The sequence below is a fragment of the Cyprinus carpio genome, chromosome A13 (genome assembly GCF_018340385.1).
Source record: "Cyprinus carpio isolate SPL01 chromosome A13, ASM1834038v1, whole genome shotgun sequence".
In the NCBI taxonomy this organism is placed as follows: domain Eukaryota; kingdom Metazoa; phylum Chordata; class Actinopteri; order Cypriniformes; family Cyprinidae; genus Cyprinus; species Cyprinus carpio.
In genome coordinates, this window is record NC_056584.1 from 25,681,561 (window position 1) to 25,700,455 (window position 18,895).

General features: G+C 34.2%; 1 protein-coding gene across 1 annotated transcript in view; it reads left to right on the forward strand.

Annotated features, from left to right (window-relative positions):
* Positions 1-18,895, forward strand: part of anapc1 (anaphase promoting complex subunit 1) — a 59,897-nt gene that overhangs the window by 18,828 nt on the left and 22,174 nt on the right. Inside the window, exons 16-27 of the mRNA XM_042769613.1 lie at positions 1,352-1,539; positions 2,351-2,425; positions 3,721-3,986; positions 5,952-6,043; positions 7,559-7,707; positions 10,900-10,978; positions 12,618-12,654; positions 12,779-12,852; positions 13,353-13,531; positions 14,489-14,715; positions 15,526-15,644; positions 16,811-17,082. Coding sequence (XP_042625547.1) covers positions 1,352-1,539; positions 2,351-2,425; positions 3,721-3,986; positions 5,952-6,043; positions 7,559-7,707; positions 10,900-10,978; positions 12,618-12,654; positions 12,779-12,852; positions 13,353-13,531; positions 14,489-14,715; positions 15,526-15,644; positions 16,811-17,082 — 1,757 coding nt within the window. The remainder of the gene's footprint in view (positions 1-1,351; positions 1,540-2,350; positions 2,426-3,720; positions 3,987-5,951; positions 6,044-7,558; positions 7,708-10,899; positions 10,979-12,617; positions 12,655-12,778; positions 12,853-13,352; positions 13,532-14,488; positions 14,716-15,525; positions 15,645-16,810; positions 17,083-18,895) is intronic.

Sequence of the window (18,895 nt, forward strand, 5' to 3'; positions counted from 1 at the left end):
TCTCAAGTGTAGTGTCCCGTGCCTGCGATCTCCACCCCCTCGCTCAGATGTGCGTTCCAGCTCCGGCTGTGTCCTTTGAAGTGGCGGCCCCCTCCGTGTGCACTCTTCTATAGGATCACCTCCGCGTGCAACGTTCATCTCCATTATCTTCACCTACACTTTTATTTTTGACCTACACACGTGGGGGTGGGAGATATAAGCTAAAAATGATGTTATGTTTAATGTTAATCTAATAATATGGTATTAAATCATCAGAGATCGGTGGTGGCAGCTGACTAAATAACATGTATTAGTGGTTTGCTAAGGGAATTATTACAATTGCTTATGCTTGGGTTTAGCAATTTGAACAAGTACTAAACTTCTATGTTTTTGTGAATGTAATATTTGATTTTGTGCATAAGTGTGAATACGAAAATAATTTTGTGATGCAAACAGATCCTTTCGCCCAAAAAGTTAGGCACCCCTTAAAAAGAGATACAGTATTAAAAAGCAAGGATTGTGAGATTTTAACTCAAAAATTTGGGAGATACAAATTCGTAATTGTGAGTGATATGTTAACTCAGAAATGCATGAAATAAAATTAGAATTGTGTATTATAAACTCTGTTTAAACTAAATTCTGAGAGAAAAGTCAGAATTCCGAGATTTAAATATTTGTGCTCCAGACTTCAATGATTCTGAAAAAAAAAAAAAAATCTGAACTGAGAGTTTTTCCCGCGAAATGGTGAGATAAAACCTGGAAATTGCATTAACCACAATCAGAATTGTGTTAAAAACTAATTATTTCAGGGAAACAAGTCTGAATTGTGATATATTCTCTCAAAATTGTGAGATATAAATTCGGAATAATGAGAATAAATGTCAGAATTGTGTATTATAAACTAATAGTTCTGAGGAAAAAAAATCTGAAAAGCAAGATGTTAGCACAAAATTGTGAGATTGTAAAAAATAAAGTCAGAATTGTCTTATAAACTTGAGAGAAACTTGGAAATTTAAACTCAGAATTGTGGATTTTACACTCAATTCTGAGAAAAAAAAATGAATTCAAAAGAAAAAAGTCAGAATTCTGTATTATAAACTTGCAATTCTGAGAAAAAAATCTGTATTACAAGTTATAAATATCTGTACTATTGACTCTTGAATGATTCCTCTTATTTGTTTAGCTCTTTAAAGAGAGGTGTGCTGTTACTTGCTAGCTGATTTTTGCCTAGTGAGTGATGAAATGAGTTGAACAGTCACATAGACTCATAAACAGGCACTTAAGTCTAATCTAGTTCCAGAAAGCGCCCACTCCTTAACATTGTGTCAGTGACTTTTGTTATAAACACCTCATCTTTCTTTTATTTCCTCAGTCAAGCGCTGCCTGCAGGCCATCAGGTTTATTTTACCCAAGGACACTGCCATGAAAGTGCTGGTCAAGTGGTACAACAGTTACAATGCCCCTGGAGGTCCCAGCATGCACCTGGAGTGGAACCTGTTTGTTACATGCCTAATGACAATGATGGGTTACAACACGGAACGACTGACGTGGACACGCAATGTGAGTGTCTCTTTACTTTGATCTCTATGCAGTCTTTGTGTTGAGTAACCTTGAGCCTGTGCTGGCACACAAGGATCAATCAAGCATTTAACAGAATTAAAAATTTACATTTACATGACAAAAGCACAGAAAACTATTTACTACACATTAAAACATCTACAAATGTTTTTTCTTTCTTTTTCTTTTTTTTTTAATAAAAAAAGATTCAAACCAAATAATTCATATAACAATAAATTTCCTATAAAAATTAATTTCTGAATTAAAATATTTTTATTTAAAACAAAATTATTTATTATTAAAATAAAATTATTTATCAAAAAAATACTTTATTAGATTATTTAAAAATTATTAAGAACTATAAGAAAATTTATTTTTAAAATGCAAAATTGTTTTAAAATCAATTCATTAATTTAATACACATTAAAACTTTTTTTTTTTTACAAATTACATATTTATAACCATTTTTGCCCAGCACAATTAATTTCTGATTTAAAATATTTTGTTGTGATTTTAATCAAATCAGAAATGCTGTAGATCTTATTTGCTTGCAAATGTTATATAATTAAGTTTAATAAATCAATAAAAATTAATCTTTATTTTTCTATATTTATTATAACTTAATTTAAACAAAACTTTATCCAAACAAAATACTTTATTAAAACAACGCTATTTATTTGAGAAAAAAAATTAACCTCATATTTATACAAAATTGTATTATATGATGAGTGATGGCTGACAGTGAAGTTTACTGTTGGTGAATGAAGCACCTGTCTGGCTTGAATGATCATTAACACAACTGGCATCTCCACAGCTTCATTTTGAAGTGCCTCTCTCTCCAGTAATAGCCCCTAAGAAGGCCCGTCCTGCTGACACGGGTTCAGATGAGGTGAGTGTCCCTAGACATGTCAAAGGTCGGGGTCAGAGACCCTTGATCATCTAAACTCTTGTGTCATCTGATCTTCTGTAGCCTAAGGCTTGATGATACACGGGACAACTTTGGCCAATGTTGCCATTAATGGGCAACCAGGTGATACACTGGGCCCACGACAGATATAAAGTATCCGGATTGAAATTTGTTACACATCCTCAATGGGAGAGTGCCCAAGCCGTGTATCATCAGCCTAACTGCTTGAACTGCATCTTGAAATGTTGATTTGCAATTGTTTTATTACAGAAAAGCCAATAAAGCTTACTGTATAGACTTCCGTTCAAAGGTTTAGGGCCAGGAAAGTTTTATTTTTAAGAAATTAACATTTTTTTTTTTCCAAGAACACCTTAATTTGACCAAAATTGATAGTAAAGACATTTATAATCTCACAAAAGATTTCAAATAAATGCTGTTCTTTTAAAATTTCTATCCATCAAAGAATCCTGAATGAAATGTAACATTGTTTCCACAAAAATATTAATCAGCAAAACTGTTTTCAACATTGATAATAATAAGAAATGTTTCTTAAGTCTCTGGGGTATATTTGTAGCAATAGCCAAAAATACATTGTATGGGTCAAACTTATCGATTTTTCTTTTATGCCAAAAATCATTAGGATATTAAGTAAAGATCATGTTCCATGAAGATATTTTGTAAATTTCCTACCGTAAATATATCAAAACTTAATTTTTGATTAGTAATATGCATTGCTAAGAATGCATTTGGACAACTTTAAAGGTGATTTTCTCAATATTTAGATTTTTTTTGCACCCTCAGATTCCAGATTTTCAAATAGTTGTATCTCGGCCAAATATTGTCAGATCCTAACAAACCATTCATCAATCGAAAGCTTATTTATTCAGATTATAGAAAAAATTACACTTAAGACTGGTTAATAATAACAAAAAAACATATTAGAATGATTTCTGAAGGATCATGTGACACTGAAGACTGGAGTAACGATGCTGAAAATTCAGCTTCGCATCACAGAAATAAATTACATTTTAAAACGTATTCAAATAGAAAACAGTTATTTCAAATTGTAATAATATTTTAAAATTTTTACTGTTTTTTTTTTTTTTAGTAAAATAAAAGCAGCCTTGGTGAGCATAAGACATTTATTAGGCATTATGTAATCTCACTGACCCCAAACTCTTAAACTGTAGTGTATATAGTGTATAATATGTATAAAAGTCCTTTGGTGGATGTTTTGAAGGTTTGTTGATATGGCTACATCTGTTGGACATCTACAGGATTGGGGATACCTCAGATGCTCTGACTACCATTGGCAGGTTTCCATGCGCCCTGCGGGGTCCGTTCAGGGCCTGGAGCCGGTGTGGCCCCCCGGCGGCGTGGACAACCACGAGTCAGCTCTGGGTTTGGAGTCGTCCGCCCTCCTTTTTCCTCACATCCCGGTGCTCTTCTACGTTCTGCATCTGCTCTATGAAGACCTGAAGCTGGACGAGCTGCAGCGGAGTGGGGCGAGAGCTCTGGTCGGTCTGCTGCAACAGCTGGCCAAGTACTTATTTATTTTATTTTTTTTCCCTTTTTGTAGGAATAGTAACAGTGGGTCCGACCTGAACTTGTTTTTACCACCTAACTAACCAAGTAAAGTCACCCAACTCATCGAACTTTCCACTTCACACGGTCCTTGCTGCTTTTCTTTGTAGCGTATCATAATTTCGGATTGGTGGATAGCTGTAAAATATTTCATTGTTTAATAAAATGTCAAGTGCATGTTGTCATGGACATGGACAGAACAGCAGTGAGAGTTGCCGTCTGATGAACCTGTGTGGGTTTGAAATTTAAAAGCATTGTATTATAATACACAAGACTAGATAAGGCTGTAATGATAATCCTCTGTTGACTCTTCGCTTGTGCGTATTGTTTGGGCCTGTTGTTTGTAGGTCAGCTTTAGGGCTGGGTAATATTTATCTCAATATTTTTTAGTATTTTGATGATATTGAATACATATCTCTATGTATTTATTTGCTCTAAAATGGTCCCAGAAACCATGATTTCAACCAAATAATTCTTGAAACATGGCGCAAAATATGTCTTACAGTTTTACCTGCTAGTTTTAGACCTGGATAAATTGTCACTTTCATGTCATTTATTCTTCATTCTATCAATAATATTATATTTATGTAGTATATTTAATATTAAGATATTTGTAATATATACTAATATAAAATAAAATATATATTTAATATATTCCTTAATACCTAATATATTCGTTAATATATTCCTTGATTTTATAAGTTACTATATATATTATAACTTCTAAATGCCATGTTTATATTCATTTTTGACAACACAATACCAATGTTTTAACTTCAGAAGAGGTAAGACATCATTATTTGGTGGAATAACCCTGGTTTTCAATCACAACGAATGAAAACATTTGTTATTTATAAAAAAAAAAAAGGTTAAAATGACAATATTTTTATTTGAAAGTAATAGAATCTTTTTAGAATAAAACAAATATTTACATTTTGCTCAAACCCATACCTAGTAAATCCACAGAAAGTGAGAATTGTCAAGTGGTCTTTTAATGTTTTCCGTAGTTACATGCTTTTCAATTACGTATATATGAAAGTGAAAGTGACGTGACATACAGCCAAGTATGGTGACCCATACTCGGAATTCGTGCTCTGCTTTTAACCCATCCAAAGTGCACACACACAGCAGTGAACACACACACCGTGAACACACACCCGGAGCAGTATATATATACATATATTTATGTATAATCAACATACTTGTGCCTTTCATATAGATTCAAGTAGATGTTAAACCTAAGAGAAAAAAACAAATATAAGTATGGTTTTTAAATATACTAATTTCTACAATGTCCTCACAGAAGGTAATTTTTATACACCTAATTATTTTTTAAGCTTACACAGATGTGTCTCTACTTATCAACCTTGTCAGATATTTATGAATAAATTTAAATCGAGCAATATTGAACTCAATCTTGGAGGTCCTTTCATCATATTTAGCTTGCTATATGTTTAACAACACCACACAGGCTCTGTATGTTTTATTTTATTATTTTCATTAACAAATCATGCTTATTTTTTGTTCCCCTCCCGTCAGATTTTCCTCAGTAGATGGAGCTGACAGTCAGTTTGAAACCATCCTGTATTCTCAATTCATTCTTAACCAAAGATATATTTATCATTTTACACCTTTTTATATATCTGATGGTATTGACACAGATAGATCATGTTTAGAACCTGTTTAGATGTAGCTGACATTTAACTATTTACAAATAGAAAGCATATTAAAATCATTGTGATTTTCACAATATTGTAGTCAGCATTAGTAACAAGTCTTGATGTACAGCCATCAGACCACAGATCCCATTAATCTGTGCAGTATGAGTCACGCTCTGGTTTGGCTCTTACACTAGTTTTAGTGTATATATTGACCGCTTGATGTCTCTTTTACCCACTAATCATTTTTTCTCTCATTTCATTAGGGACCTGCAACTGGAGGATTTCATTGATCTATACTGGCGCGATTACCCCTCATTCATCAAAACCTTCAAGGAGGCCTGCGTGATTGATCAAGGTACGAGGCCGATCAATGCGGTCGGGGCCCCTCATTAGCAGCTAAAGGCATTTCTATTCACTTACCAGACAGTGCTGACTTGCTAGGAATTCAGCCAGATGTGCATCTAGCCATGTCAAATGAAATAGACACAAACCTTTATTCAAATTTAAATTTTAAACAGCCATGAAAAGGTGTTGATGCATTTTCTATTGAAACACAAAGTTAGGGCAGGATTGTAAGTTTGAAAAGGTGTTGATGCAACTATTGAAACACTAAGTGGAGGATTTTAAAGTCAGGTAACACTTTTTAAAAGGAGTTAGTTAATGCAGTTTCTATTGAAAAGCACTGACAGCATTTAGGGCTTAGTTAATTTAATTTCAACTTTTACTAATGCATTATTCAAATCAAAGTTTTTGTTAACATTATATGCACTGGAATTAACATGAACTAAAAATCATAACTGTATTTTCATCATGAACATTAATTAATAAATACATAAATGTATTTAGGTTCATGTTATTAACACATTAACTAACATTAACTAATGGAACCTTATTCTAAAGTGTTACCTTAATGTTATTTAGGTATTATTCATATACTGTTCATTTTAATTACATTTATTTTAAACCAATTATCATTTTAATTACATTTATTTTAATTCAATTTTTAGTAGTTTTGTTATGCACTTTATTAGTTTTGCCAAATTTTAAATATTACTATTTAGTTTTTATTTTATTTCCAGTTAGTAAGTACTTCAACTTAAACTAAATGCAAATTTGAAATTAGAAAATTAGAAAAAGCAGATTTTTAACATTTTCATTTTCAAATATACATTATTTATTGTTTAATTTATAATGTTTTAATAATAGAATTTCTAATAATTATTTCATTCATCTTTTTCAAATGTATTTTGTCAGCTTTTTATAAATGTATGAGGGAAAGTGCTTATATTTAGATGCATTAACTGGTCATAAATTAGTTTTTTTCACCATTTTAATAATCTTCTGCTGAATATTCCATGTACGATACCATTCAAATGTTTGGGGCCATTAAGATTTTTATTTATTCATTTATTTTTAAAAGAAATTAAATGTTTAAATTGATTACATTAAATTTTTTTATTTTTAATAAATTCTGTTTTGAAAAAAAGTATTAATTAGTAATGTATAATAATTTAATTAATAATTAGCATTAAATTAAATAAATGTAATACTTGAGTGAATTTAATTCATCCTTGCTAAATAAAAGTATTACAATTCTTTAAAAATTATAAAAAAAAAAAATTTCAAATCTAATCAATTTAATGCATTCCTTGTATATTTTTATTTGTAAATAATTGCAGTTCTTTTGATCATTCTATTAATCAAAGAATCTTGAAAAATGCAACATGGTTTCTACAAACTTATTAAGCAGCACAGCTGTTTTAATAATAATAATAATAAACTTACTGACCCCATAATCATTTTTTCTGCTCTTGCACGGTTTCACATTGCTGCAAAGTCTTTACATGTCATGTCTTTCATCCATGTGCAGCTCAGATGGAGCTGATGACTTGGCCGGTGTTCCTGGACGGGGAGGCCCCGTGTGTGTTCAGCTGGCTCAGTCGCTGTCTGAGAGGGCAAGATGTGGCGCCTTTTCCTTATCTGCCTGGCATCTGTGAGAGAACCAAACTACTGGTGCTGGTAAGGACCCAAATCCTCCCTCTTCATGCATGGTTTTACAGGTGCAATCCAGCTCTATTCTACAACCCAGTAGACTCCTGAAAAATACAGGTGGTCACATCCTTCTCTAATTGTTCTACAGTCCAATTCACAGACGCATGACTGTTATGAGAAGTTCTTTTAGTGAATCATTTAAAAAGCCTTCCAAACTCATTTTGAATCAGTCTGACAAAACTCGATGAACTCGCTGAATCAGTCAGAGCGGTTCTCTGAGTCAATGATGTCCATCTCGAAATGAAGTTTAGTTTAATGGTTTTTTAAAATTAGCGTTATTACTGACTGCTGACTGTAATACGTCACCTTATAGTAATTCAGAAGATAGACTGCGTTTAAATCTGATTTTCAATTCCAAAACTCGCAGAGGCTGCATTTATATAATCAAAAATACAGTAAAAACAGTAATATTGTGAATTATTATTTTTTTTAATATAGCTGTTTTTTATATATATCGTAAAAACTAATTTATTCCTGAGATGCAAAGCTGAATTTTCAACATCATTACTCCTGTCTACATCATCTTTCAGAGATTATTCTAATGTTATGATTTTCTGCTCAAGAAATATTTCTTATGATCAATTTTTTAAAACACTTAATATTTTTGTGGAAACCGTGATTAATTTTATTTTTCAGGATTCTTTGAAGAACAGAAAGGTCAAAAGGACAGCGTTTATTAAGTATAAATCTTTTGTGACGTTATAAATGTATCTGCTGTAACTTTTGATCACGTTCATGCATCTATTCTGAATAAAAGTATTAATTTCTGACCCCAAACTTCTGATGATGCCCAACAGGGGGCGCTAACAGTAAGCAGAGGAACCGGGTGTCGTGCCCTTAACTCACACACATGTTCTATGGAAATGTCAAGTAGTTAGATGGCAAAGTGCTGCAAGCTAATCATAATGACATTTCATGAGCACGGAGTCGTCCCTGGGCGTCCTCCGCGTCCTGTGAGTGTGTACGTGATGCCACAGATGCCCCACCTTAATTAGTCCGTGGAAGTGGTGGTCTGAATCACTTGATAGGGCAAGTATTAGGGGTCACGGGTGTCGTGGTGTGTGTGTTTGTTCTGTACTTCCTTCCATCAGGCAAAGCGAAGTGACGCACAACCGCACCGAGGTGCTGACAAACCGTTACGCAATTATGGGCCGTGTTTACCCTACCGTTCCTGTCCCTTAGATAAGAGTCCAGAACATTAGAGCATCCATTTATCCCTTCATGCTTACACTCCCACTGCCTCTCTCTCTCTCTCTCGTTTCCAGCCCCTTTCTTTCTCCCAATTGTATTAGTGGTAATTACTAAGGAAAGCATCAGCATTGCTATGGCTCATGCGGAGAGTTGTGGTTTTGCTGAGTGGGTTTTTGAGAAGAGGTGTGTCGTTCATTTTCTAAGATATCAGACTTAAGGTTTTCACCTGTTTGGACACTTAAACAGGTCAAATAGTCCCTTAGGCATTGAAGAAAGGACCCAAACATATCTGTACTCACAAAAATTAGGTGTAGGATTTATATTAAAACAATTATCCCTCAAGAATTGCTGGTACATTTCACGAAAAAAAAAAAAAAAAAAACATTTTGAGTTAAATGTGATATTTTGAAGTAGAAGAACTAAAACAGTATTTTCTTGTAAAACATACTCTGGTAAACTTTTATGTACAAGTTCGAAAATCTTTTTTAATTTTTTGTGCAGTGTTGAGACCAGAATATCACAGAGACTTTGTGGTTTTAGTGTTTTGAAGCTACCTATAGTCTCTGCCTTAGACTGTATATCCACAGTCTGTTCAGAAGTCTTACAGTACTTGTCGGATGATATAAGCACTTGTGAGAAAGAGCTAGTTGCTGGATGTGCCAAAATTTAGCAGGGTATTAGTGGTTTCAGAAGTTTTCAGAGTTTTGCTTAAGCCACTAGTAGTAAGCAAGGTTAACTTGGTCAATGAACAGATAAGTGTTGTTTTAATATTATTTATATACTGTTTATATACTATTTTGAATTGGCTTTATTTTTATATTTTATATATATTTTTAGTTTTCATGACAATTTTATTTTCATTTTTAGTAATTGTATGTGATTTTGACATTTAAAAAAAAAAATTCTAAATAGTTTTTTTTTTTTTTTTTTTTTTTATTTCTGTGAATTTTTGGAAGTTTCAGATAATTTTAGTACTTCAGCGTAAACCTTTTAAATGTATTTTTATGTTGCTTCATTTTTCAGTTTTAGTAATTTTAGTACTTCAGCTTAGACTTTCATTAAGGTCATGGTTTTCATCTAATATTTTATTTTATCTCAGCTTTATTTCAATTACCGGAAATTATTTTTCCATAATGTTCAACATAGATTTAGTTAACAGTAGCAACACTGTTTATTACAAGATAACATGTAAAATAGTAAAATAGTTTATCATACAAGACAAAAACATTTTACATAAAGGTGTCTGACTATTTTAACTGTTGACGTTGCTTTCATTTTTATCGTGCTTCTAATTAAAAATTTGTAAGTTTAAAGTTTCAGGTAATTTTAGTACTTCAACGTAAACTTATTTTCATTAGTTGGCAAGGCAAAAGTTTGGAATTTTCATCTTATATTTATATTTGATTTATTTTTGCTTTATTTTAGTTAACAAATTGTTTATTTATTATTATTTTTTTTTTAATAGTTTAAGTTTAAGTTGACAGTAACCATGTAAGGGCGAAACCTGAACATTCGAGGTTGTGACTAAATCCAAACTGTTTTCCTGCTTTATTACTAGCTTTATTTCACTTAATAAAATCAGTTTTAAAAGTTTCAGTTAACAATAAAAACATTGGAACAGATTTCAGGCCAATACAATAACTATAACTTCAAACTGTCTTCCTGCTTTATTTCTCTTTGGTGATTTTGTCATTTTTATTAGTTTTTTTTTTTTCTCCAAATAATTTACATTTCTCAGCTGCATTTTAAATTGATGTTCTGATTGAGCCGTATTACCTGTGATCTGTGGGTGTGATGCATGCAGTCATGCGTGCGGTTGATGACTGCGCTCCTGCGTCGCGTCATGATGAAACATGTGTCACCGAGTGACTGTCATGACAGCAGCAAACCAAAACCACACAGGTGCTGTCCCACTGCTAATATTAACTCTCTTTTTACTCCCTGTTTTCCTCTCTGTCTGTCTCTCAGAGTTATGCCCTCTATGTGGTTGGAGACGAGGATGCGATCTCGACAAACATGTTGAAGTACCTCTCCAGGCTGTCAGCAGGTGGGCTGCATGTGTGTGTGATTAGAGCCTAATGAGAGGCTCTTTACTCTCCTCAGGCCTGACACTAGACTTCTTGTCAAGCGTGTACACTAATAAGTAGGAGGATAAATTCATCAGTTCAGTGGTAATTTGGATGCACAAATGTAGACATTTTGGCCAATACTGATATCATACATTTTGTAACAGTGAACCAATTCGCCAAAATTTTGAGGCTAGACTAAACTGAAAATTACATTTTTTATTTTTCTGTGTAACTCCATTGATTTTGCATGGGTTATTTTAGAATAGAGAAATAATTTTGCACATAAAAGGCCTTTTACATTAAACACATTTTTTGTGTTTCAGTCGGTCAAAAACTGTCTTATTAAATTAAATGCAATAATTTATGTAAGAATGTTTTTATGTGCGCAGAAGTTTGTTTGTGTTTCATGATTAAGGCCCAATGTTAGTGTTGCTCTAACTGCATATATAAAATGATGGAATAGTCAAAAGATTTTTTTAAATGTTTAACCAATAAAATGAATTGCAGTCAATTTACAAACACTTGTACATCACAAATATTTGTACATAAAATTGAGTCTGGGACAAAAAAAATTCCTATCATCGGTTTCTTTATATGTTTCTATAATAATAATAATTATGAATATTGGGCTATACAGATTTTTTATTTTAAGTTTTTTTATTTAATCATTTAGCAGACACTCTTATCCAAAGCAACTTACAAATGAGGAGAACAATAGAAGCAATACGGATATATGTGCATCCTAAGTAGTACCATTTTTTTATATACTGATAGATTTCATTAGCGCTTATCAAATGACCAGTGTATTTTGCTGTTTATTTATTTTTCGAACCTATACTACAATTCAAAAGTTTGGGGGCAGTAAATCATTCTAATATGCTGATTTGCTGCTCAAGAAACATTTCTTATTATCAACGCTGAAAACAGTTGTGCTGCTTTATATTTTTGTGGAATCCATGATGCATTTTTTTTTCTTTGTTTAGGGTGAATAGAAAGTTCGAAAGAACAGCGTTTCTATCATGACCACTCTCTGAAGGTTTTAGCATGGTATTAGATATGACAATGTTAATGTGTTTGGTCTTGGCGGAATAGATCCGTTGTTGTAGATTATTGCTGCTGCTGCTGTAAAGCAAGGAATTTTCTACTGCCAATACATACACCGATACGGTGCTTTGAGTATTTAAGACATACTGCTGCCGCACAAATAGCAGGTGGAGCTGGGGAAGGTGGAGGGTTTCAGAGGAACTAGCCATTTAAATGTAAAGCAGGAAGCTCATTGGCTGTGTATGCAACATGTACCAATCAGTTTGCATTAAGGACCCATCAGCCTGCGCCATCTAAGGTTTCATGACAGAATTTGGCATTTATTTAAAATATAAATCTTTTGTTATATTAAATGTCTTTATTGTCACTTTTGATCAATTTAATGCATCCTTGCTGAATGAAAGTTTAAATTACTGACCCTAATGGTAATGCATATTTTATTTTATTGTTATATATATATATATATATATTTTTTTTTTGATATTGTAGCTAATCAAGTACATTGGATGATGCGAAAATGAATAGGTGAGTGTGTCCTTATTGTTTTAAAATTTTTGGTCCATGTTTTCGCAGGGCAAAAGAAAAACACGTGTGATCCTTTTCTTAGAAGGTACCTATGGTTTATGATTATTGTCATGTGCCTCATGTTTGTTTTTCTAGATAAGTCTCAGCTCAAAAATACTAGTCAGCTGATTCAGTTTCTCCAGTGCGTTTGATTGTTGGGTGTTTCACAGGCAGAGCAGCGTGAAGCCCGCACCTTCGTCTGGATGCCTGGCGGAGAAGCTGGTGGTGTGGTTGACCTCTGCAGGTCAGTGACACAATCAACACAAGTACACACCTGCAAGTATAAATCCTTGGCCAACTCATTGCAAGTCCCATACTTAACATGCAGTACCTCAGTACTCAAGGGGGCTATTCAATTTCCTTCAGATGTCATTAATTAAAATCGTTATTTCAGATAAGCTAGCTATAAATATGTAAGCAGTTCAACTTTAACTTGCTTAGCATGATTATGTTGCTATGCCATGGCAGTAGTTTACCTGAAAGATAGAAAAATTCAGTGCGTACTTCCAATTGGACATTTCGAAAAGCAACAAGTAAAACTGAATTTGCATTCACGTGCATGTGAAGTATGTTTTATGCCTTATATCAGACTCACTATCCTTCTAATGCCACTACATTAGATCAGAGTCCTGCACGCCTTTGTTGGTTTACCTTAGCTTACATTAGATATGGAAGATCTTTATATCCTGTCACGAGGGGTGTGTGACTGCACAGTATTTTACATGCTTGTTTTTTTATCCTCAGGATTTACATTGAAGGATCTGGAGTCGGTTCCGTTTGGTGTGGCTCTGCCAATCAGAGACGCCATCTACCAGTGTAGAGAGCATCCCTGCTCTGATTGGTCTGAGGAGGTCTGCGCTCTGATTGGGCGACAGGACCTGACTAAACAAGCTCACAAAGTGACCCTTGCCAATCGTAAATCGGTAAGAAAGTGAATTGGATGTTAAGGAACAAGTTCTTACTTTGCCTTTTGAATTGTACTATTATTATTATTTTATTAAGGAAAGTGAAAATATATTAATATTTATAAATATTGTAATGAGTACTAATACTTATACATTTGAATTAGCTTAGTTTAGTTTAATTTTGTAATCTTTGGTGATGTGCTTTTGTAACTTTCATAATTTTTTTTTCTTTTTCATTTTTATGTTGCTTTATTTTTCAGTTTTAGTAATTTTAGTACTCCAGCTTCAACTTTTTTTTAAAGACATTTTTCATCTCATATTTCATTTAATTTCAGCTTTATTTCAATTACCGAAAATAATTTTTTAAATAATGTTCAACATAGTTTTAGTTAGCAGTAGCAACACTATTTATTAAATGTGAACTATCCTGTATTAAGACAATAATAAAATAGTTTATCATATAAGACTAAAACATTTTACAAAAAGGTGTCTGACTATTTTAACTGTTGACATTGCTTTCATTTTTACCGTGCTTCTAATTAAAAATTCACTTTTATTATTCATGTGTTCACACTTGCATATTTATTATCATACGTCATCATATAATAGCGTGAAATATCATATGTAAAGCATCAAATAGAAACCTAGGGCACTTAGCAGGGGGTCAAAACAGATTTCTAAAGCTATTTTTGGCTTTCCATAAACAATGTTGAATTATTGTCTCCTGGATGGTGGCTGAAAATAACTCCCGTCCCCAGTTAAAACAACTACTGCCTGAATAGGGCTGAAAACTTGAATATTTGTATAGTGACTTGGTATTTAAGACCGGTAATCTCTAGTTTTGAATGTGTAATTACTGTAATTATGATATGAAGTGAATGATGCATTATAAAGTACTTATTAAAGAGCTGAACTGTCCACACTCAAGGACAATGTAGTTTCATTGTACATTCAGTGTGTTTGTGTTTTCTGTAGACTGTGGGTCTGAATGTTATGCTTGAGCCGCCAGTGACCAGTGAGGCCGATGAGGAGGAGGACGGTATGACAGACCTGCACCCAGAGGTGACGGGGCTGATCTGGAGTCAGGATCTGAGGGTGCAGGAGGTCCGCCGTCTGCTCCAGAGCTCCAGACCTGTCCGGGTCAACGTGCCCCACCTGCCTGAAGTCAGTGACCATGAGTACATTGAGGAGAAAGAGAACAAGTGAGCATACTCGGTCTGATACTTCCGCACACTCTTAAAACTAAAGCTGCTTTTTTGGCAGCTATGGTGCCATTATGAACCTTTAACACCCACAGAAACGTTCATTTCCACAAAAGGTTCTTTAAAGTAGGAAAAGGTTCATTAGATTAGAAAATAGTTTGGTTGACAGAAAGGTTCTTTGGGGAACCAAAGATGCCTCTTCTTTAGCATGCACTCTTAAAAATAAAGGTTCTTTATTGGCATCTATGGATCCATGAAGAACATTTAACATCCATGGAACCTTTTCATTGCACAAAAAAAGTCTTTATACAAAAGATTTTCAAAAGTTTTTTTTTTTTCTTTCTGCGATGCCATAGAAGAACCAGTTTTGGTTCCCCAAAGGCCATTGCATAAAAGAACACATTTTCCTTAGTGTGAAATACATTTTACAAATCTAAAGAACCTTTTTTCACTATGAAGAACCTTTTGTGCAATTGCAAGATTCCATCGATGCCAATAAAGAACCTTTATTTTTATGAGTGTATTGTGGAAAAGGGTTCTTCAGATTAGAAAAAATTGTTCCGTTGGAACCGTTCACAGAAACTCAAAATTATTCTCCTGTGGCTTCACTGCCAAAACCCCCTTTATTTTTAAGATTGTTGCTGCGAAAATGTGCTTTTTGAACGTTTATTTTTAAGAGCGTAGGTTTCTGCAAGAACTAAGTTAAGAAAGTAAACACAAATGTGCTGAAATGCACCCTGAAAGTGTTCTTCACTAAATCTGCGCCCTTCTCTGCACTCAAATTCATTGCTCTTTGTATTTTTGTTGCAGGCTGCTGCAGTTGTGCCAGCGCACTATGGCTCTCCCGGTGGGACGGGGACTCTTTACTCTTTTCTCATACCATCCTGTGCCAACCGAACCACTCCCTGTGCCCAAACTCAACCTGACTGGTACTCTCATAAACCACCGCCCATGCTTTTGAAGTGTCCTAATGAATAGTTTTACAGGAATAGCAAACAGTTTTTAAGAGCCCTGTTGAATTTCGTTTGGCAGTAACTGTGCCCAGACGTGCAAACCTCCCACCATTCCCACCACAGCGTTATATCTTTCACTCTATCTTCAACAATTTCATGTCAGTTAAGGAGAAAACGTTTGCCCAGGACCCTTAGTTGTCTTTGCTGTTTTCTAAGGCAAGCATCATCATTGCTCATATGTAGGGATTTTAACAACGAAGATATCATTTCGACTTTTTGGTTGGCATTTTCAACTTGGACTACTAAGTAACTACCTATAAACGACCCAGAATGCCCTAGCAACTGCATAGCAACAACCTGGCAACCACACTCAAAAAATTTGAGATTTATGAATTTGAATTGCATATAAAATTTCCATTTTAACATAAAATATTAAACTTAATGCGATTCATATTTGTCAATGAAACGGGTAAGATTTCTACACCATGCAAAAATTATGGCATTTTTGCATCTGATTTTTGATTTGATATTACTTAAAAAGAATTAAATGCATTTATTCAAACAGCTTAGAATCATAATAAATCTGGTCATTGTGAATGTATTTGGTTAAAATGTACAAACTTTGTGGAAAATATAGCTTGCTGTGGAATAAGCAAGATCCAGTTATTTAATGAAATGATTTGGATTTATTGGTGAGAAATATATAAACAGGGTTATTGTGCGTTTAAAACAGATCCAGTTTTTTAGTACTATTGCAGAAATCTGACCTGTTTCTTACCGGTTACATTAATGTATGACTGACAGATACTGTATGTATAACATTAATTTAGTAGTTTAAAACTGTGTAATCCAAATGGATGGAGATTTTATTTGCAGTTACATACATAAGTACATAAATCTTAAGTTTAAGCCTAATTAATTTTTTTAATGCACCCACAAAAGTGCAAAATGGCAGGTTTTGCATTGAAAACAGAAATTTTAGTTAATGCTTTATAATAATATAGCTAAAGGGCACTAAAATGCTGCCTTTTTATGTCTTTCCTCTCTTTCCCACCCTTTTTTTATTTTGTATGTTATTTTTGCTGAACCTAGCAAACAATTCAATGTGAATAATGTCCCCTCTCTTTTGTCTTCTCCACCAGGCCGCGCTCCTCCCAGGAACACCGTGGTGGACCTGAACAGTGGTAACATCGATGTGCCGCCCAACATGACCAGCTGGCCCAGCTTTCATAACGGAGTGGCGGCAGGTCTTAAGATCGCCCCTGCCTCTCAGGTGGAATCTGCCTGGATTGCATACAACAAACCCAAAAGTGCAGACCTGGCCAATGAATACGCCGGCTTCCTCATGGCCCTGGGCCTCAATGGCCACCTCACTAAACTAGCAACACTAAATATCCATGACTACCTCACCAAGGTCAGTTACAGCCTCAGCTGGGTGCTTAGTTTGATTCAATAATGAGTTTTAGGTATAGAAAATAACCCTGCAATGGGCAACAGGATATGATGTCACTCTCCATGGTCCAGGGATATTTTATTATTATTTATAATATAGCATTATATAATAATTAGAAGTTTAAGTATTTTTTATTTAATATTTTTTTAATTAATATTTTGAATTCTTTTTTTATTTAATTATTTTACCCGTGCCAGACAGAGATTGAGACGGTGCCGCTGCATGTCTGTGATAACCTCTCACGGCAGACGCGTCGTCAGCTTGAGATGGGTTTATGAGATCGGCCTTCCAATTAAACTTCACCAAGCCGTTATTGGCTGATAGCAATCGGTGGCTCGATCAATCGGAGCACACCTACCTACCACTTACGCTGGCGACTTTTCACAAATACTAGGTCAACGTCTCTGAATCATAAATTTACACATTAATATTCACCCTAAGATTACACCTAAGACCCCTGACACTGTATTTGAAAGCGTATCAATGCAAGTGAAACACGAAATCTAGTGTGACCACCATCGGCAGATGTTTACTAAAGATGGCCCAGATAACCAATCCCATACAGCATGTGACGAATCCAAACATTCAGGTGTAGCTAACAGGATGATGCACCTGCGCTTATCTATAATGCAGATTTAGAAGGGAATCCGGAGTTTGGGGGCGATGTTAAGAGGAACAAAACGAAACCAGTTTGGCATAATGACTTTTATTGGAGCTGAAGAATTTATTAAGAAAAGTTCGGTTTTGTTTAATTAGAATCGGACGCTCAGTGATGACGTGAACTGCAGAAGCAGGTTTGAAGTCGCCAAGATGCCATCTTTCCTCCTAATGGACCATCAGTTCATAGAGGCTCTTCCTGAAAACCAAACCTCTTTCCCTCCTCCTCCTCCTCCTCGTAATTTTCTTATCTCACCATTTTTAGCATCGGAGCTGTCAGGTTTGCATGTTTTCTGGGGTTTTTGCTCTCATCCTGTTGTTTTTCTCACATGAAAGGCAAATGTAGAGCTGAGTTTCATTCTGACAGTTCACAGGGCAGTAACGTGTGCTGCTCTCTCATTTCCAGTCAGGCCAGGCTTTGTTGATACTTTCTGTGGTCGCTGAGCGTATCTGTAATCTATAAGATATATCGAGCCTTTAGCTAGTTTGGTGTTTACACTGCCCGCTCTCACACTGAGATCTGCGGCCGGGCTTTCTAGTCTCTGGTAGTACTCCTGCCGATTTTACAAGAATCTGGTAGAAAAACATCCTGTTATACTTCATGCACATGTAAAAATGAATGAATGAGTGAGTTTAATGAATGAATAAAGTGTTAATGTGAGGACCAAGGTTGCACAGCTCACTGTAAATCCATTCTGTGCTTGAATGGAGAGAGATTGCTATTTGCTCCTGGCACAGGAGACTCAACTCTACCATGTTGCTAATCTAACTTTTGCAGTGTTTGGGAAGATGCGGGTAATTGCTGCCAGTATAATAACTGTGAGCTGTGGCATTGGATTAGCATTCCATGATGTGGTAATAATCACGTTAATGCATAGTACATAGCACAAATATGGGGCAAACATTTTATTTTATATCATGAATGGCATAATTATATTTATTTGAATATTTATACATTTATTTTATATTTTAAAGATTTGTATATTTATATGAATTTTTAATAATTATAATCAACATTTTGTTATTAGTCAACATATTTTTGAATATAATGTAAATATGATTATCTTGTATTAAAATATTATAAATATTTAATCAATATAAAAGTTGTATCATATAT